At 41.9% G+C, this 22,148-nt stretch overlaps 1 protein-coding gene across 1 annotated transcript in view; it reads left to right on the forward strand.

Annotated features, from left to right (window-relative positions):
• The window catches only part of LOC126252892 (monocarboxylate transporter 14-like), a 92,171-nt gene that overhangs the window by 33,890 nt on the left and 36,133 nt on the right, over positions 1 to 22,148 (forward strand). The window contains exon 3 of the mRNA XM_049953862.1: positions 2,893 to 3,033. Coding sequence (XP_049809819.1) covers positions 2,893 to 3,033 — 141 coding nt within the window. The remainder of the gene's footprint in view (positions 1 to 2,892; positions 3,034 to 22,148) is intronic.

Below are 22,148 nucleotides of genomic sequence, written 5' to 3' on the forward strand. Positions count from 1 at the left end.
CACGGCCGATTTCCTTCCCAATCCTTCCCTAACCCGAGCTTGCGCTCCGTCTCTAATGACCTCGTTGTCAACGGGACGTTAAACACTAACCACCACCACCACCTAGACTTACACATAACTTCTCCGAAGGGAAGGCCGCGCAATTTGTAGCATTTGCGCCTCTAACCGCGCGGTGACTCCGCGCGGCGGAGTTTTTCATGCGATAGCAGGTGAGGTCCTTCATGTATTCCCCAATCCCAGACCCTTCCACCGGACTGCCAGTATATAGTGTGATTCATTGCTGCAGATAACATGTTTCCAGTCATCTACTGTCCAGTGGCGTCACTCTTAACGCCACCTCAAGTGTCGATCAGCATTGGCTACGAAATTTGAGGCTTATGATGGTCTGTTCGACCGTTGTACCCCATTCTCTGTAACTCATTAGGCCCAGTCCTGGTTCTAACTGCACTGGCGGTACCACTCTAGACCTCTAGACTGATTCCTTCGGCTGATTTCATGCGATTTTTTTTAAAATCACCCTCTACAATGCTCGATGGTCCCTGCCCGTCAGTAAGGCGATCTGACTGGACTTGGTTTAGCTTCGGTTGTTCATTTGCATTTCCATTTAACATTTACATTTTAACGATGACATGACTAGCAGTCGTCTTGGGCAGCTTTTGAATGGTTGAAATGTCCTGAAGGATTTGTTCCTCAGGTGGTACCTAACGACTAATCACTGAGTTCTCCTGAGTGATCCATCTTGCTGTTACTGCTTCTCTGCTGACAACACAATATTCCCTGCTTCCTTTCATCCTTGCGGGTTGACGTCTCGCGACGTCTGGTGGTCAATTCTGCAGTAAATAGGGGTTTCCAGATATTTTTGGTCCGACGGTGTACAAGCCGTAACCCGCTATGTCAGTGTATTTGATTGCGGGGGGAGTGTTGTAGGGAATTAACAAAATAAAAATAAAAGTCACAAACGGCCTTTAAAAGGAAAGTACTTCTTATTAAACAGACTATATTAATAAAATAAGTGAAGAATCTTCCTATCTCAGGAATAAAAGTACACGAAATGATCAATACAAGGAAGATATCAACGGTACTTCTTTTTAAATGAAAATTCCGCCATTTGACTCTACAGATCGTTTATTCTACTGTACTATCATAATTTCGGCCTTTGGCCATTTTCAAGTACCACAATTCTGGGCGTAACCAGAGTGAAATAAACGAAGTCATAGTCGGAATTTATGATTTCTGATCATGCCCAATATTGTTGTGCTTGAAAATGGCCAAAGGCTAAAATCATAATAGTGCAGTAGAATAAACGATCCATACAGTCAAATGGTGGAACTTCCCAAACCATGGTAAAATTAACATCCATAGCAGATTGGTGCTCGAGAGCGAAACTGTTTTCAGTAGACAAACTCAACTGGAATTACGTGTTGAATCGCAGTTTTTCAGCTCTAGAGCAAATAAGTTTGTAGGCGTGAAACGTGGACCATCGAAAAGCGGAAGAGTAAGATAACAGTAACGGATAAAATAATGACAGACAGAAATTTGTTAAAATTTAAGTGGGCGTAAAACGTATGTAAATGGAAAGATATTATAACGAAAATATGAGGGAAGAAGAGTAAGGGAAACCGGCAACGGAAGAAGAGAAAGGTTAGTCAGCACCTGGGATTAGTTAACTAAGCACTCGATTGTGCAGTATAAGGAAACACTTTTAGAAAGTAGACAAGATTAAATAATTCTTAAAATATACTTTAAAATATATCCCAGGCAGTTGAATATGCAGCTATTGCATCATACATTTTACTAATATACAAATATAGTAACCGAAAATATTATCTCGAATAAAGGAAAAGATGCCTCACGTATGCTTAGGGAACTCTGTCATGGCGTATTGGTCCTTGAAAGTGAAATATAGTCAAGGAAAGGAAGTAAAGGTAATGACGCCTGCTAGAGAACTCTTGTCATCGTTTCTGCTTGCTCTACGCAGCTACGGGAAACCATCAGGAGTATTACTGGATTAATGCAGTCGGCTACCTAGAGCAGCTCTGCTCGGGCGGTGTAATGTCCAAATAATAACAGCAGATGTAATTCTTCAGGCTTTCCTCAAGAAGACTGCGAGTCACGTAGTTGAAATACCGTGCAAGAAAGACGGGAATAACCGGCAGAAACCCTATTTTTCAACATGACAGGAGCCATAAATCTCTGTTAGTGGGACATCGACAGCTGTTATGTAAATTGTCCGTAAGTGAAACCTCCGCTACAGTTGTACAAAATTTTTTATTATTGAAGTTTTACACAAACGTGTTTTGGGGTCTCGCCCCATCTTCAGGTGCGGCTAAAATCAACACAGAGTGTTCATGCTCAAGTTAAATTAAAAGGCAAAACATCTTCCGTGCATGGCTCATCAGAGGAAGTATGGAAAAAAGACCACGCTTAAATCCCCTTTCAGATGTGCCTGACGTAAGTGTAACACATGGGCGACTGATTTTATGTTGCTGACAATTATTCATTTATGGAATTTATGGTGAATCTATAAAATTGTACTTCTCTGCACAAATGAAGGTGTTGATGTGTTATTGGTACCTTTCACGCTTTAGGCTATCTGAGTAGCACTACAAAATCTTATGTAAATAGAAAATAAAACGTTTCATAAAAAGTTCAAAATCTTATTACTATGTCGCTGAGTAAAATAGCAATTGTTATAATATCCCACGGTAATTCAGTTACGTTTAAGGGAGGAAATTGTAGTGCTTACATTTAAGGGAGGAACTGGTAGTGCCACTCAGCTACGTAGATTAAGGTTATGTATTTAATACAGATCTAGATGTAAATATACAAATGTCTTTTTCTGGTACATCTAAATAAACTCGAATTTCCAATCCCTGTTACTGCCTGTTACAGGTCTGCTGTGCAATCAGCTATTTCGGCGATTCTCCTACAGACAGATCGCGTTGGCGGGAGCTGTGTTTTTCGTTTTAGGACAAGGACCAGTGGCGTTGGCGACATCGTTTACACACTTTATCCTCTCAGCTCTATGTCTCGGTGAGGAAAATAAAGTAATGATTAGCCACTAAAAACAGACGTAAGTGGTTTCAGTTACTAAGTAGTAAGTATGTCCAATATATTTTTGCAAGCTGTGTGACTGACTGATCGTTATACTGCTTTAAGGGCGTAACACATCTGCTTTCGTCATCAACATGTTATAAATTACGTTAGTTCAATTTTTAGAACGTGTTTTACATGTCAGATATTTAAATTGTATAAAATTAAGCGTATATTACGATGTTTCCATAACAACAATAAACAGAAACATTTTATGCAAGTTATTCCATAGCTTTATTCGTAAATATTTCATTCTATTATATCAATAGTCTATATAAGGTGATAGAATATGAAACTGAGAGGTATTAAAAATAGTAAAGGTGGTTACACATCACATTTCGCAGTGAACAAGCGTGGGAGTGCTTTTCATTTTATTACTTGAATTTTTCACAAATTATTTTACAGTTACATCTGCGCAGAAGGTACAAAGAATTGCTGTTTGTTGTAGGATAATTATTTGTGTTTTCATTGTAGATATGCCACTGTTGTGAAAGAAACACACATCATCACGTTTGTGGATTTATAATGAATTTCTTTTCCTGTAAAGTATAAATATATTTATAATGGTTTATCTTATGGTAGACAACAAAATTACTCTACTAATGCAAAGTACAGGAGTAAGTCTAAGTGATAATATCAGGTCTCTTTAGATAAAAATATAATCTATCTCAGGAGATAAAGTCAACACAGTACATAAAGAAAGAATAATTCTTTGCATAACCAAAGGCTGGATCAATATGATTATGAATAAAAGTAAGCAATTACAACAATAGTGAATGGAAGATTATAACAATAGCGTTGTCCACCAAAGCATATGAAATATTAAGAAAGTGGAAAAGTATAAAAAGGAAAGGTTAATAGTAATTAATAGTATGGAATAGTGAGTTCGGAAAAGGTATAGCAGATAAGAAGAAACCTTACCTGAAAGATTTAAATAACAATAACAACTCTGGTAATGGAATGGAGAACAGAAGGGGATGTGCAATAGTACAAAGATAAACAAGAAAATTGGACAAAGATATATGAGAAACATAACTATATCTCTGTGGTTGAGACTGTCCCACATCTCAACAAAACTAAGCCTTAAAAAATAATTTTGTTTGTTAATAGCAACAAAAAATACTGTAAAATAAAGAATGGACAAAATTCTTGACTATGAGGAGAGACTGCAGAAACAAACAGAACTGACAAATAAGACGCTGTCCAAAAGGAAACATTTTTCTCGATTATATTTTGTTTTGTACTGTTACAGTGATTGAACAAATATTATGCACATAAGGTCCTCAGCCTGTTTCCCTTTTGATATGATTGTCACTTTTTGTCAAGCACCAACGGAGAATTCAGTGAATGAGAACTAACGTGCTGTTAAATAGCCAAAACAACTGTGTTAGTGGAGGAGCTGCACAGAGTTTATGTTTAGTAGGGATGGTATAAAGAATTAATTACAGGTAGTATGTGGCAACATTCCATTTCTGACCAGATGATAGGTTCAAGGAATTTAATAATTACTTAACAGTTTCTACAAAGGTTGTGAAGTAGGCGAAGGTAGCGAAATAGTTTGAATTACCGTAACAGTGCTTTCTAGGTGTTTTATTTGAATAAGCAATCATTTGATTTGTTTAAGATTCTACATACTGCATTCATAATAATTCTCGAAATAGGAATCCAATCAGCTGTAAATGTTCTTCTAAGACGGTCAGTAAATAACATGTGCGAAATCGGCGACATTTCCTTCGCGCTGCTATCACGTGGTTTGTCTTATGTTCAGTGAGTTTTCCCAGTAACTAAGGCAGCACATCTGTTACGAACTGTAGAAACTTATTACTGTTAACTATCAATAAAAACAGGACGAATGTTATGAATCTTGGAAAGCTTACTCCACACACTGCGTTCTGATTATTCATTTCTTTCAGCCAGCATGGATTCTCAACTGGTTAGCATTGCAAATGGTGAAGATTGATACGCCAATGCCTTTTAAATGATGTTTCATCCATATGAAAATTCTTGTACACGAAAGTCTCATCACTTTAAACTTTTCGTAGATACTATCCATCTGGAGCATGCACTAAGTGACGCTACCAACCCCCTTACCTCAGTGCCCGTTGGGTTAAACGTGATTTGTTAATATCACTGGTACATTTATTATAAAGTGCTTACATTTCAGTAAACAAATGATAAACTTCTAAACTTGTTCACTTATTCTCAGTAACTTCCTTGTACACACTTAGAGCTCCGACAGTTATTTTCAGGTGACCAATTAGCGACAGTGATTTATTCATTTCTTTGACAAATTAACTTCAACAACAACTATTAACTAAATAGTATTAGCACGGGATGGGAAGTATTAAATCCTCATGATGAGTAATGGACATTCCCGCACCCCAAGATGACACTGACCGTCTTCACAGGGCTGTACAACTACGCTTCTCGTTTGGCGACCACTTAAACAACCTATCGTACATCGACTGGCTCGCTAAATCATAATCTTAAGCCAACAGATAATGTCTAAAACTGTTTAATAATGTATGAAATGTATCAGTGAACAACCTCGCAGATTGTTAGCCCTGTAGGATTTAATGATCAGTGAGGAGCAATCGTAACTGGAACTATGTAGAATTAGGCATAGCTCCCTGAGTGGCGAAACATTTTTTTAGAGGAAAGCGTGTGATTTGTCAAAATTATAAAACTTATAACAAACAAAAAATTTATTTTAATACTGTTTTACAGTATTTTGCTTATTTTTTTAATTACAGCCAATTAAATTGTGGTTACCTTCGTTAACCACAACCAGTAATACTCACTAGTTGTTCATTTGTTGACAGATTTTGAGAGGCAAAGTGAAACAGATTTCTTAGGAAATTATTTACGCAACCAGCACAGATGTACACAATTATTGAGAATTAAATTGCCGGAAGTAAGTCAGGCCTTTTCTTAGACTAAGAGACACAATATGTATTAAACACATCTACAAAGATCTAAGAGGAACATACTGCCCATCTTCTAGATGTGGCTTGTTTTCGCTGATGTGCACCATCTGCGCATCTGATTTGTTTGTCCACATGTGATCTATGTTTGTTGAGTGTTACTCTCATCTGGTTTTGATTTACGTCGCGACTGTGGACAATCACTTTAGAAAGCAGCCCTCATACACTTTCCTTCTGAAGTCTTTATTCGTGAATTGCTCCATCTCAATTTCATTGTGGATGATAAATGCTTTCACAACACACAAATCAGTAAAGTGAAAAACAGTAAGTCTATTCCACCATTTTTTACTTCTCAGATCACAATAATAGTCCCGTTTTAGACGATAAAATTGTCATCGAAATTCAAGCTCCTGTTACAGTCATTTGATACATGGGGGCATACCACTAAAGTAGTTGTGCCATCTTCTTCCTTCCTTTTTAAAGTTCTGGTGTTACTTATGTCATGGATAGTGAAGATCAGGTTCAAAATTCGTTTGTTCATCCACTTGTAAAATGCTACACCATGGTTGCTGACTGCTGTAAAAGCCCAAGCACTTCATCCTTTTATCTTCCTTTAGTTTGGGGAGGAGTTTAAGTGTATGGCTCACAGTTGTACATGCAAACATTTTCTGAGCTTTTAGTAGGACAAAGGGACTATAAGACATGAAGAAATTACATTTGAAAACATAATTTTCAGCTAAAGTTCTTCACATAAATCTGTCGCTGCCCATACAGCCAGTCTCATTTCAGACTTCTCTTTAGTTAATTTTGAAGTATCCATCTGGAACTTCAAATTACATGGAGATTCATCACATAGCATCAATATATTATAGCCTCTTTTCACATTCTTGTGCCTCATATGCTGCTTCATTGAGATTCTATCTTTAAATTATACCACTGACTCGTCAAACGCTACTGTTTGATAAGACTGGTAACATTCTCAAACCTTTCATTCAACGTTTCAACATGTGGTCTTCTTTTATAAAGCTTGTCGAAATTGGGTTGTCCTCTTTTAGGCATCTAGTTGCCATTTTAATGTGTATGTCTCAGGGAAAATCTGAATCGTTTTACAGTCATCAACTCTTATATACATACCTCGTTTAAATCTGGAGATGAAGACAAATAATCTCAATAACATGGTAACCTTTTGCCACTCAGAAATAAATTGATACCTAAGAAAACTCTTATCCCGTCTTTGCTAGGTGGCGTGAAAGGCATTCGTTTTTGTGTGGTATGCAGATTAGCGTGAAATGTCACTCTTTTTACCATTAATACACTAAAAAATTAAAAAGACTATTGTATGTATTGGCGCATTTGACATCTGTGTAAAAACAGCTGTAGAGCCACTTCCTTCCATATAATTAGGCAGTGCTACAACTCTGAAATTTTCGCTCCATTTTGGAAGATCATTCTCAACAACAGGTACACTTTCAGGTCTGGCGGAGGTACCAGTATTATTTGGTGTATCTGACCGAATGTTTGAAGAACTAATTGCCACAAATGTTATTGCTACAACCAATGGTGATCTCTAACATCCATGCCTGGACTGACAAAATGATTCAAAGGCTTAAGAATTATCAATTGACGGAGTTTTGGTCATTTATTATCGCACAAGTGACTATTACTTTCCGATAAATTATCATCTAATTGATTGTTACTTTTTCAGAACATGATAATATAATATTATCACACTTGGCTTCGTGTGCAGGGTCACTATCAGAGTCTTGAAACAATCTTATTTCACAGTCTCAGTCTGACGTAAGGTCCTCAATAAGAGGTTTTCGAATTTCATCGTCACTAAAAGACTTCGTAGCCATACTGGATGGAAGTTACGTCCCAGTTGCACGGTGGTTAACAGCAATAACCTAGATCAAATGAACAAAAATATGAAATAAACAATCTTGTTTTACATAACTACTGCGCTGCAGGTAAATAGCTTGAAATAAATTTACGTATGAAAATACACTACTGGCCATTAAAATTGCTACACCACGAAGATGACGTGCTAGAAACGCGAAATTTAACCGACAGGAAGAAGATGCTGTGATATGCAAATGATTAGCTTTTCAGAGCATTCACACAAGGTTGCCGCTGGTGGCGACACCTACAACGTGCTGACATGAGGAAAGTTTCCAACCGATTTCTCATACACAAACAGCAGTTGACCGGCGTTGCCTGGTGAAACATTGTTGTAATGCCTCGTGTAAGGAGGAGAATTGCGTACCATCATGTTTATGACTTTGATAAAGGTCGGATTGTAGCCTATCGAGATCGCGGTTTATCGTATCGCGACATTGCTGCTCGCGTTGGTCGAGACCGAATGACTGTTAGCAGAATATGGAATCGGTGGGTACAGGAGGGTAATACGGAACGCCGTGCTGGATCCCAACGGCCTTGTATCATTAGCAGTCGAGGTGACAGGCATCTTATCCGCATGGCTGTAACGGATCGTGCAGCCACGCCTCGATCCCTGAGTCAACAGATGGGGACTTTTGCAAGACAACAACCATCTGCACGAACAGTTCGATGACGTTTGCAGCAGCATGGACTATCAGCTCGGAGACCAAGGCTGCGGGAACCCTTGACGTTGCATCACAGACAGGAGCGCCTGCGATGGTGTACTCAACGACGAACCTGGGTGCACGAATGGCAAAACGTCATTTTTTCGGGTGAATCCAGGTTCTGTTTACAGCATCCGTGTTTGACGACATCGCGGTGAACGCACATTGAAAGCGTGTATTGTCATCGTCATACTGGCGTATCACCCGGCGTGATGGTATGGGGTGCCATTGGTTACACGTCTCGGCCATCTGTTGTACGCATTGACCGCACTTTGAACAGTGGACGTTACATTTCAGATGTGTTACGACCGGTGGCTCTACCCTTCATTCGATCCATATCAAACGCTACATTTCAGCAGGATAATGCACGACCGCATGTTGCAGGTCCTGTACGGGCCTTTCTGGATACAGAAAATGTTAGACTGCTGATCTGGCCAGCACATTCTCCAGATCTCTCACCAACTTAAAACGTCTGGTCAATGGTGGCCGAGCAACTGTTTCGTCACAATACGCCAGTCACTACTCTTTATGAACTGTGGTATCGTGTTGAACGCCAGTCACTACTCTTTATGAACTGTGGTATCGTGTTGAAGCTGCATGGGGAGCTGTACCTGTACACGCCATCCAAGCTCTGTTTGACTCAATGCCCAGGCGTATCAAGGCCATTATTATGGCCAGAGGTGGTTGTTCTGGATACTGATTTCTCAGGATCTATGCATCCAAATTGCGTGAAAATGTAATCATATGTCAGTTCTAGTATAATATATTTGTCCAATGAATACCCGTTTATTATCTGCATTTCTTCTTGGTGTAGCAATTTTAATGGCCAGTAGTGTACTTACTTGAAAATAAAAGTAATATGTATGTGAAAAATTTGATCTTCAAAACGTACACCAACTAAACCGCCCAAAATGCTGCAAGCCAACAAGCAAACTGTAATGTACCGACAACAGGAAAAGCGAAATACATGATATCCAATGTCATGTCATCTAGGGAGAACTCCCTCAACTGTGTAATTCGCAAACGAGAACTGCTGCTCCATTCGGCCACCAGGCGTCGTAAAATAAGTGTTCAACCTTGATAATCACCACCGTTGAAAGACATAACGGATGTCGTGGGCATTAATTGTAGTCGTTAGCGTTGTTACTTCGTGCTTGGCAGTTAGAGTCGTTAGCACTGTTATTTAATCCCGCGCAGTTAAAAGACGTTGGCGCTGTTATTTCGTGCTGGGCACTTAAGAGTCGTTGGCGTTTTTATTTCATGCTGGGCAGGTAGAGCCGTTGGTGCTGTTATTTCGTGCTGGGCAGTTAAGAGTCGTTCGCGTTGTTATTTCGTGTTGAGTAGTTAGAGACGCTGACGTTTTAATTTCGTGCTGGGCAATGAAGGGTCGTTGGCGTTGTTATTTCATGCTGGGCAGTTACTGCTGTAACGGTCTATGTAACTAGAACTCTGGAACATTGGGTATAACAGATGTTGTGGGTATTAATTGTAGTCGTTGGTGTCGTTATTTCGTGCTCGACAGGTACCGCAGTAATGCACATCATGCAAGATAGATCAGGCCATTTCTTTATCTTGCACAGATTGACCTTGGAGCCCAGTGTGCGAAATTTTGCATTGCGCATTTGGGTAGTGGGTAGTGGATAGTAGAACTGTGGTGTCGAGTTCTTGAAGCAGTCGCAGAGGATCGGGATCGCAACTATCTCGTGAGTAGTTATTGTAGGACATTAAAAAGGTACTTTCACTGTGTGGCTTTTGTACTTTTTGAAGCATCAGTAGGTTCCTTTTTACTGTGCTGCCCCAGAAAACAGCAGTGTATTCCAGTACTGACAACAAGATAGCTTTTTACACTGAAATTCCAAAGAAACTGGTAGCGGCGTGGGTATTCAAACACAAAGATACGCAAACAGACAAAATACGGCGCTGCGGTCGGCAACGCCTATATAAGACAACAAGTGCCTGCCGCAGTTTTTAGATCGGTTACTGCTGCTATAATGACAGGCTATTAAGTTTGAAGTGAGTTTGTATTTGGTGTTATGGTCGGCGCACCAGCTATGGGTCGCAGCATCTCCGAGGAAGCGATGAAGTAGTGATTTTCCCGTACGACCATTTCACGAGTGTACCGTGAATATCAGGAATCCGGTAAAATATCAAATATCCGAGATCGTCGGGACTGGAAAAAGTTCTAGATACGACTCTGACGTGTGACACGTTCGTAAGCATCCTTTCTGACCACCTGCATCCATTAATGCCCATTATGCATTGAGACGGAGTTGTAAAATTCCAGCAGGACGATGCGACATCCCACACGTCCAGAACTGCTACAGAGTGGTTCCAGGAACACTCTTCTGAGTTTAAACACTTCCGCTGGCCACCAAACTCCACAGACATGAACATTATTGAGCATATCTTGGATGCCTTGTAACGTGCTGTTCAGAAGAGATCTCTACCGCCTCGTACTTTTACGGATTTATAAACAGCCCCGCAGGATTCATGGTGTCAGTTCACTCCAGCACTACTTCAGACATTAGACGAGTCTATTCCACGTCGTGTTGTGTCACTTCTCCGTGCTAGCGTTGACCGTACACGATATTAGGCAGGTGTACCAGTTTCTTTGGCTCTTCAGTGTATATGGTGAACCCACCCGAGGTGACAAGGAAGAGAAGACTTGAGGTTTAAGACAGCACAAAGTTCACGCAGTCACCTAGATAAAGTGTTCCATGTCAGTCTCCTGTCAGACATGATGCCTAGATACTTGACTGTAGGACTACTGGACGTGTTCAAACTACACCTCTATTTTTCGTAAGTCTTTGGTCACCACCTTCTGAGTAATTACAAAACTTTGGCTTTTCGGGGAGTTGTGTGGGAGCCGTAATTTTTCTCCCCACTAAGCGAGGTTGTCGGCTCCTGCAGGGCTATCCATAAATCTGGCGCACCATGTCGGCGTTCATGCTGTATGTGAACACGGGAAGTGTCATCATCTTACAAAGCTAGTTTTACTCTCTGAGTCTGAGGTAGGTCCATTGTGCATAGCATGTACAACAGTCAGCCGAGTTCAGACCTCTCGGGATCAGATGATGACTGGCGACTCTGTCGTCAGCCCTTATATGGAAACATCTTCCTTGTAGGTAACTCCAAAGTACTACTCGTATTCGGAGAGTAAGGTCCAGTTAGGGGCGAAATGGAAACCACAGTGAAAATCCAATAGAACTGAGCGCAGATTGTGTTGGGTAGTGTCTTTAGTGTGACTGTCGATCGCTTCGCGTCGTTCTTTTCAGTTTAGAGCGCAAACAGATCACACAGAAGTGCCTAGAACAACAGTGTCTCCCGCCAAGTATGTGAGTCTGGTGAGAGATTTCGCCTGAAGCTATGCAGCTCACATTACATAAATGTCATGGGTTTCTCTCTTCAAGACAATTTTCAGCCGCATTCTGCAGGGGCAATGAAGATGCTCCTGCAGCGTTTTCTATGGGAAGTCTCCGATCACCCGCAATACAGCTCTTAATTGGCATTTGTAGACTTAGCGAAAGCTTTTGACAAGGTTGACTGGAATACTCTCTTTCAAATTCTAAAGGTGGCAGGCGTAAAATACAGGGAGCGAAAGGCTATTTACAATTTGTACAGAAACCAGATGGCAGTTATAAGAGTCGAGGGACATGAAAGGGAAGCAGTGGTTGGGAAGGGAGTAAGACAGGGTTGTAGCCTCTCCCCGATGTTGTTCAATCTGTATATTGAGCAAGCAGTAAAGGAAACAAAAGAAAAATTCGGAGTAGGTATTAAAATTCATGGAGAAGAAATAAAAACTTTGAGGTTCGCCGATGACATTGTAATTCTGTCAGAGACAGCAAAGGACTTGGAAGAGCAGTTGAATGGAATGGACAGTGTCTTGAAAGGAGGATATAAGATGAACATCAACAAAAGCAAAACAAGGATAATGGAATGTAGTCTAATGAAGTCGGGTGATGCTGAGGGAATTAGATTAGGAAATGAGACACTTAAAGTAGTAAAGGAGTTTTGCTATTTGGGGAGCAAAATAACTGATGATGGTCGAAGTAGAGAGGATATAAAATGTAGACTGGAAATGGCAAGGAAAGCGTTTCTGAAGAAGAGAAATTTGTTAACATCGAGTATAGATTTAAGTGTCAGGAAGTCATTTCTGAAAGTATTCAAAAAATGGTTCAAATGGCTCTGAGCACTATGGGACTCAACTGCTGAGGTCATAAGTCCCCTAGAACTTAGAACTACTTAAACCTAACTAACCTAAGGACAACACACACATCCATGCCCGAGGCAGGATTCGAACCTGCGACCGTAGCGGTCGCGCGGTTCCAGACTGCAGCGCCAGAACCGCTCGGCCACCAGCGGCCGGCTCTAAAAGTATTTGTATGGAGTGTAGCCATGTATGGAAGTGAAACATGGACGATAAATAGTTTGGACAAGAAGAGAATAGAAGCTTTCGAAATGTGGTGCTACAGAAGAATGCTGAAGATTAGATGGGTAGATCACATAACTAATGAGGAAGTATTGAATAGGATTGGGGAGAAGAGAAGTTTGTGGCACAACTTGACCAGAAGAAGGGATTGGTTGGTAGGACATGTTCTGAGGCATCAAGGGATCACCAATTTAGTATTGGAGGGCAGCGTGGAGGGTAAAAATCGTAGAGGGAGACCAAGAGATGAATACACTAAGCAGATTCAGAAGGATGTAGGTTGCAGTAGGTACTGGGAGATGAAAAAGCTTGCACAGAATAGAGTAGCATGGAGAGCTGCATCAAACCAGTCTCAGGACTGAAGACCACAACAACAACAACAACAATTGGCTCCCTCCGTTGTTCATCTCTGCTCACATGAACCGCTGGCTACGAATACGATATTTTGGCGTAGAGAAATGGAGGGAAGTACAGGCGGCTCCTTTCTATGACTAGGGTACTGGAAATTTTGTACAACGCCACGGCAATTGCCTAAGTCGGGGCGGCGACTATTTAGAGAGCTAGTTGGAAGGTGTAGCTAACCGTTGCCAATAAAAAATTTTTGATTTTTACTACGGTTTTCATTTCGAGACTTTCCGAACATCCCTCGTAACTTGACGTGTGACGTGGAGACCTGTTGTACAAGTAATTTGTGTAAGAAGCCCTAGTGCCATACAGAATCAAAAGCTAATGAAGCATCCAGGAAGGTGGAATACTCATGACATTCCATGGCTTGAATAGCTTATTCTACTAGCCGTAGGAGCTGGCGAGTACTGGCGTAGCCACGTCGGAAACGGAACTGACCTTCAGGGAAGAGCCCATAGACTTCAGTGCACTTCTTGAGAAGCATTACATATGGCTTCTCAGACAATATTTTCTGTCCAGGAGCAATGCTTTTTGGTTGACAGCTCTTTGGTGGTCGCCCGTCGCTGCCAAGATTCGGAACTGCAGCGACCTCAACCCGCTTTCAGGCTGTCTGGAACTCTCCTGAACTGAATACTTGAGCGAAGTTTAATCCCTGCTGCAGACGGTCGGTGTCTTATCCAGGCATCCTGCTGTTCTGACATCAAGGGAGTTTAGCTGTTTCTTGGCTGCCTGCAGTATTGTTGGTTCTATAATGTCTTTTGCTCGTTCAAAATAGTTCAAATGGCTCTAAGCACTATGACGCTTAACATCTGTGGTCATCAGTCCCCTATACTTAGAACTACTTAAATCTAACTAACCTAAGGACATCACACACATCCATGCCCGAGGCAGGATTCGAACCTGCGACCGTAGCAGCAGCGCGGTTCCGGACTGAAGCGCCTATAATCGCTCGGCCACAGCGGCCGGCTGCTCGTTCAGCAAGGAATGTTGTTAGTAGCTCAGCGAGAAGGTAGAAGTGTTGCGGATCCATTGGGTCAATGCTCAATGTGAATTTACTAGCGAAATCAGCCAGGATTTCGCTTTCGTATCAGTTTCACAGATGTTATAGTCCACCTGAAGTGGTTTATTTTGCGTTACTTTTTGGTGAATAATCATGTAGCTTTTCATCTTCAACAGACAAGTTGGAAAGCTTGTTTGTCCATGATGTAATTCAGTACCCCTCCACTTCTAACCTCCCGACTACTGTTGAGCAAAAGTTGTATTACGTGTATACCAGATTTATTTCAACGACTTGAATATTGTAACAGTAGGAGGGGTAGAAAATAGAAAAAAAGGATAATTTCAGTACATCTTGTTGAATCGTTGGATATGCTTTCGACATTACAAGTTGTAGGATCACACTGTTCGTAGGAACACGGAAACATAAATTAAAATGGCATCTACTACATTAAATGAATTCAATTTTCCCACATCCAGAAGGAGCATTCAGATTTTTTTTAGAATTGACATTTTTTTAAACATTCTCTTTCTTCTGACAATTTGGATTCAAACCATGTGTAACACAAAGTGTAAATTAAGCAGAGTTATCATAGGTCGACGATTACGGACTAGAACTCTAACAACGTGACCACCGTCACCTCTTACATAATCGTCCAACGCACCGGTGCAACACTAACGCATAAAACTTCTCTTGATATTTTCTCGAAATCGCCTAAGTGGTAGGCTTCATTACTTGTACGTTATCTTGTCCGAATGGACTACTGAAAGCATACATGATACGAACTTCGTGGCCTCCCCTTATAAGCTTAATACTACATACTTTGTGGTCTTTGAGAGACGGCACCATGATATTGTAGATTTCATTTCCAGGAAGGCGAATTTCCGGGTGTGGTTCGCTGTCGTGGATGGCAGTCAGTTGTTCTAATAGGTGGCTGATTTTCCTGGATAGTGTACAGTGAATGACGGAGGTTTAGGCTTCCGTGGGGGCTGAATCACTGTTCCTGAACAATTTTCAACGTCAATAAACTTCACCAGCAGCCGTATACTTTAAGATATTTTATTTTATTCTGGAAGCAACTAGCTTCGGCATTTCATTTTGCTATCTTCAGGCCCCATACCCTTTTATGCAAATAAACGAACTCGTCGTATATCACCATAAATCACTGGATATCGTGAATTCCAATCGTTATACACTGCTGGCCACCGTAAATGCAACACCCTGAAGGAAGCATCCGAATCAAGTGAAATTTACACCATGGGTTTGCAGCGATGAGATATGCAACTGATTAGAATTTCAGCGCAGACGCACATCACGCGCGCCTGTGGCGCCACCTCATAGCGCCATTTAAGGCTTGGCGATTTCGACGAGTGTACGTTCGGCACGTGTGTTTACCTTGTGGTTGTTTCACAAGACGATCAGTTATGCCCCGTAGACAACTGCGAACATCGTTTGATCAAGTATCCGAGTTCGACAGAGGAAGGATAGTGGCTTACCGAGATTGTGGATTATCATACAGAGAAATCGCTAGTCGTGTTGGACGAAACCAAACAACTGTAATGCGAATATGTGACCGTTGGATGCAGGAGGGTACGACGGACCGACGTGGTCGATCGCATTCACCTCGGTGCACCACTGCACGTGCTGATAGGCAAATTGTGCGCATGGCAGTGACGGATCGCTCAGTGACATCCCGAACCATAGCACAGCACATTGCGTCTGTAACGCATCATCCAGTGTCTGCGCGTACCATTCGACGCCGTTTACAGCAGAGTGGTCTGTCCGCAAGACGTCCATTGCTTCGTCTACCATTGACGCAGAACCACAGACGTCTCCGTCGCCAATGGTGTGATGACAGACGGATGTGGACGGCAGAATGGAATGACGTTGTCTTTACTGACGAGGCACGCTTCTGTCTGCAGCACCACGATGGTCGGATTGAGTGTGGAGACACCGTGGAGAGAGGATGCTGGACAGCTGCATTATGCACCGCCACACTGGTCTTGCACCGGGTATTATCGTATGGGGCGGTATTGGATATTACTCTCGCACGCCTCTAGTACGCATTGCCGGTACTTTAAATAGCCGGCGCTACATATCCGAGGTGCTGGAGCCAGTTGTCCTTCCTTACCTTCAGGGCTCGGCCACAGCAATATTTCAACAGGATAATGCGCGACCACACGTGGCACGCATTGTCCAAAGGTTCTTCGTCAATAACCAGATTGAATTGCTTCCCTGGCCGGCTCGCTCTCCGGATCTTTCGCCGACAGAAAACATGTGGTCCATGGTTGCTCAACGAGTGACCCAGATTACATCCCCAGCTGCCACACCCGATGATCTTTGGCAACGTGTGGAAGCTGCTTGGGCTGCTGTACCCCAGGAACACATCCAACGTCTCTTTGACTCAATGCCGAGACGTGTGGCAGAGGTGATCTCCAACAATGGCGGCTACTCTGGCTACTGATTCTGGCAGGAACCACATGTCACAGACGTCTGTAAACGTAATCATTTGATACTTGGTCAACATGTTATCTACAAAATAAATTTTGTTGTGCTACCTCTTGTCTTTCTTGGTGTTGCATTTACGGTGGCCAGCAGTGTACAATTGCTTCATACGAAGACATGACAGCAACTCACGTTACTGCCAAATGGCCTCAACTCCTTAGTACGTATTTCCACACACTTCTCAGCCACTAAGTCTTTGTACTCTTTCAAAATATTTATGGAATGAGGAGATTGCTGGTCTAATTTACAAACGAGTCGTAACATACTTGAAGATCCCGAATGAGTGTTTAGTAAGAATTTACACAATTGGCATTGCGATACACCTACCGATTTATTTGAACCTGCTCGACTTGCACTCTATTTCGTAACTGATATATATTCACCAGCTCTTAATTTCTCCTCAGTCTCCTTTAAGTCTGATTTGTTCATTTTGCTCCCCCTACCGTTGTGATAAATGAGCTGCAGTAAAACTACCGACGCACACATATACCTGACAATTCTTTAGTCACGCTGGACTGATAGTGCAGCATGTTTTCAGGCGCTGCAGGTTGAACGGTTACCGTGAAGCTTGCCAGGCTAGCGGAAACCCTACTTGGCCTGCTTTGACCACCGTACTTACAAGGGAAGTCTCCCGGACCTAAGAGCAATTCGGTCTTCCAGTAGTATTTAGAAGCTGTACGCACCATTGTGATTAGGATGGTGAAAACATATTATTTTGTTAGTTTTCCCGCTATCGAACTTTAAGAGTGTACATGGGCTCCACAACGAAATGCATGAAACAATACACTGCATCACAACAGGCTCATTAGGCGAAAGCACTGCCTGGAGAGTCCTCAGAATCACATTCCTGAGCTGCAAAATCAAATTTAATTCAGTAACATGTATTGGAGTATTGTACCCAGCCACTTGCCAGGAGTACTGAAGCATAGGCTAATATACTGGAATAGACAGCTGGTTATGAATAATAGAAAGCACTTTCATTATCAAAATTCTGTATCCTAATTTAGTCTCGAAGGCACTGCAAAGAGACCTTATAGAGTCTGTTATTTTTCTTGCATATATTTTATATTTCCGTAAGAAATATACATCCAAATGCTACAAGTACTTTTTTGTTTTTGGCAGCATGATCATGTATCCAATGTCTTTACCCGCAAATGGACCATTTACTATTGTTGTTTCCTTGTGAACACTGCAAGAGTCACAAAGTAGTATACACTTCCGGTTATTTTCGACAGTGTCATTAACAAGTGATGTTTCGGCTAGTTACAATTCGTGCTATCCTCCAAATGTACGATTATGTTTCGTGGAAGATTATTTTCAATAGCCTTTATAACTTTCGGAGAGAAGGTTTTCTACTGAGAAAAATTTTTGTCAGATGTCCACTCATTGAAAGCCCAGCATCTATTAACAGTGAGTTGTTTTGTCTGCAGACTGGACCAATGAAACTGTTGATTTTCCCCCCTTTTTAGATAGTGCCGCACCAGAAGTTAGTTCATAATGAAACCCACTTTGATCAGTGTCCTACAAGTAGTGTGGCTATATGTGGAAACCTGCAGCTTTCTGGTTTATTTCTATGACAAAATGGGCCCCAAATTGGCGAAAAACTTCTTCTTTCTGTACACGTCTGACTGTCATGAAAGCAGTGATGCGTGTACGACCTATTCTGTATTCTTTCTTTAGACGTGCTATGAAAGCTGCAGGACATTTAAGACTTGTCTGTCCAATTTTTTTGTAATTGCTCAAAATTCAATGTGCCAGTGATGGACACGTCTTTCTTCATTCCTTGCTGTGTTAAATTGTGATACAATGTGTTGTTTTTTCTCTAGTTCTGCTATTGCCTAGTTTCCTCAAAATGGGTGTTCATTATGACTTTTATCTTGCATAATCATATATTACTCTGATGTTCGATGTGATTTTTATATGTGGATGTCTGTTCAGTAACATCTGTAGGTCGCAACTCTCCGTGGTGGCATATGATGATCATCACAAACACATTCTAGGTGTTACTCGGAAAATTTTGTCGGGATTCCTTTTCTAGCGAAAGTTAATAGTCACCAGAACTGTTAGCCTCTCTTTGAGGAATACTGTTTTCGCCAGTGTCACTAGCACTACAAACGCGAACACTATTAATCGCGTTATCTCCTATAAAGTCGTTTTCATCATTCACTGTCCTATCCAATGTAACTTCTGTTGAGCAGTGAAATGAATATTCATGTTTCTGAGTAATCAGATCAATCAAAAACACTGCGAAACTGTTATCATCCTGTCCTGCACCGTCTCCAGTTCGATAATGCCTTCTTAAGTTGAATACCTCAATATTTAAAACTTTCCAAACATTAATTGTTTCGTTCTTCTTTGCTGGATAGGAATGACAGTGGTGACACACGTGTACCAGACATGTCAACTACTTCCTGAGGTAACTGACTAAGTGGCTTGTTAACCCACCCCCTCCTTCTTCTCCAACAATGCATGCGCTGTTGTGTACAAACCAAGAGAAACACAGTCACACGCATTCGTAGGCGTGGTTAGAAATCTGAAATGGGTCTGTGTATAGATATTTAAATGCGGATTCCTGTTCGAGCCGAGAGACATCGCTTGTTGGTATACATGTACTCTTATGTCTCCGTTGCAACGGAGATATGGGCTGGCAGGTTGGAAGGAGAATTTTTACGCCTCTGGCGCAGAGCCGAAGCTCCTCCACAGCGCCAGCAGAGTCAATCAGTCTACTCTGACGTACTGTCTCTTACTATCAGTGTGTGGTAGGGTGTTGCGTGAGTGGCACCTCGCTTCTGTTTATGTTCGCATACCTAGAGAGTGAAAAACGGCGCAGCTCATTCACGTTGTCAAGGAGGGTCGTAGGATAGATGCACATACCTCTGAGGTGAATCTGTTATAGAGTTATGGAACATGTTTTATGCTCACGTATTATGACGTTTCTGGAGAATGAAAATCTCCTGTATAAAGATCAAAATGGATTCCCAGACAGACATTTTGCGAAACCCGGGTCGCTCTGTTCCTCCAAGAGATCCACATCGCTGTAGAGGGCGGTGCTCAGGTCAGGTTGATGCCGCATCCCTTGATTTCAAGAAGACATTGAGCACAGTCCTTCCCTGCCATTTAGTGAAGAAACTACGAGATTACCGAGTAACGATCCGGATTTGCACCTGGATTCAATACTTCCTGGCAAATAAGGATCAAAACTCGCTATTAACAGAAAAATTTGACAGACGTAAACGTAATTACTAGGGTTGCCCAAGGATGTGTGATAGATGTTGGGCTTTCAATGAGTGGACACCTGACAAAAAACTGTACATTTTTCTCAGGAAAAAACCTTCGGTCCGAAAGTTATAAAGGCTATTGAAGACAATCTTCCACTAAACATACACTGAGGTGAGAAAAGTCATGGAATGCCTCCTAATATCGTATTGGACCTCCTTTTGCCCGACGCGGTGGAGCAGCTCAATGTGGAGTGGACTCTCTAAGTCGTTGGAACTCCCCTGTAGGAATGCTGAGCCATTCTCCCTCTGTAGCCGTCCATAATTGCGGAAGTGCTGTCAGGCGATCTGGGTGGCCAAATCATTCGCTCGAATATTCCAGAAAGTTCTTCAAGCCAATTGCGAACAACTGTAGCCCAGAGATATGCCGCATTGTCATTCATAAAAATTCGATCGTTGTTTGGACCGAACATAACCAGGACTCAATTTATTCCATGTAAGCACAGTCCGCACGTTTAGGAAGCCACCACCAGCTTGCACAGTATCTTGTTGACAGCTTGGCTCCAGGGCTTCGCGGGGTGTGCACCACATTCGAAACCGACCATTATCTCTTACCAACTGAAATTAGGTCTCACCTGACCAGTCCTCGGTTTTCCAGTCGTCTAGGGTCACAAGCCCATGAGAGGCACTGAAGGCGATGTAGTGCTGTTAGCAATGGCGCTCTCGTCGGTCGTCTACTGCCATAGCCCATTTATGCCAAATTTCGCTGCTCTGTTGTGTCTTTAAGTCCCACACTGCTTTCTGGAGTTATTTCACGCAGTGTTGCTAGTTGTTAGCACTGACAACTCTACGCAAACGCCGGTGCTCTCTGCCGTTAAATGACGGCTGTCGGTCACTACTTTGTCCGTGGTGAGAGGTAATGCCTGGAATTTGGTAATGTCGGCACACTCTTGGCGTTGTGGATCTCGTAATGTTGAACTCCCTTACGATTTCCGAAAGAGAACGTCAAATGCGTCTAGCTCCAACTGCTATTCCCCGTTCAAAATCTGTTAATTCCCTTCGTGCGGCTAGAATCAAGTCGGCAACCTTTTCACGTGAATCAACTGAGTAAAAATGTCAGCTCCGCCAATGCACTGCCCTTTTATACGGTGCATATACGATACTACCGCCGTCTGTATATGTGCATATCGTTATCTCATAACTTTTGTCATCCCAGCGTGTATGAATCTTCTATGCGATTCATTCAAAACAAACTTTTCTCTTCTGAATTCTAAAAAGATTCACTGAATGGTAACGCAGATTCTTTCGAGTGCCTTAAGTCTATCATCAAGGATTGCATTCGAAAAATATCGTGAAAGAACACACTTTTGTGATGTATAGTAAACACTAAAAGTAGAGAATACTAAAGGACAGTACTAATATAGAACTATTTAAACAAATAGATCTTAAGCATAACAGCACTTGAAGGTGTATGGTTTTTACCTGCTATTTGGCCGGCCGCGGTGGTCTCGCGGTTCCGGGCGCGCAGTCCGGAACCGTGCGACTGCTACGGTCGCAGGTTCGAATCCTGCCTCGGGCATGGATGTGTGTGATGTCCTTAGGTTAGTTAGGGTTAAGTAGTTCTAAGTTCTAGGGGACTGATAACCACAGCAGTTGAGTCCCATAGTGCTCAGAGCCATTTGAACCTGCTATTTGAAACTGTAGTGAGCATTTCAGTTGTCTAACGTAAACGGTTTTATTTCCTGCCATTATCGTATGGACGGTAAGCAGATGCTTTTTCCCTGTCTCCAACAATGTGTAAGTTGCCTGTTAGATGGCCACCTTCAGTGTGTTAACAATTTTCTGTCAGTAAATCGCGACTTTTCTCTGCTCTTACCTGGCAAAGATGTTTCTCTAACCATTACCGGTGTACAGCCTACAGTATAAATGATTTGAATTTGTCTCTCTGGGCTGTTCTAGAGGACGCGTGATCACCTCTGACAG

Source organism: Schistocerca nitens, chromosome 4 (genome assembly GCF_023898315.1).
Source record: "Schistocerca nitens isolate TAMUIC-IGC-003100 chromosome 4, iqSchNite1.1, whole genome shotgun sequence".
Classification (NCBI taxonomy): domain Eukaryota; kingdom Metazoa; phylum Arthropoda; class Insecta; order Orthoptera; family Acrididae; genus Schistocerca; species Schistocerca nitens.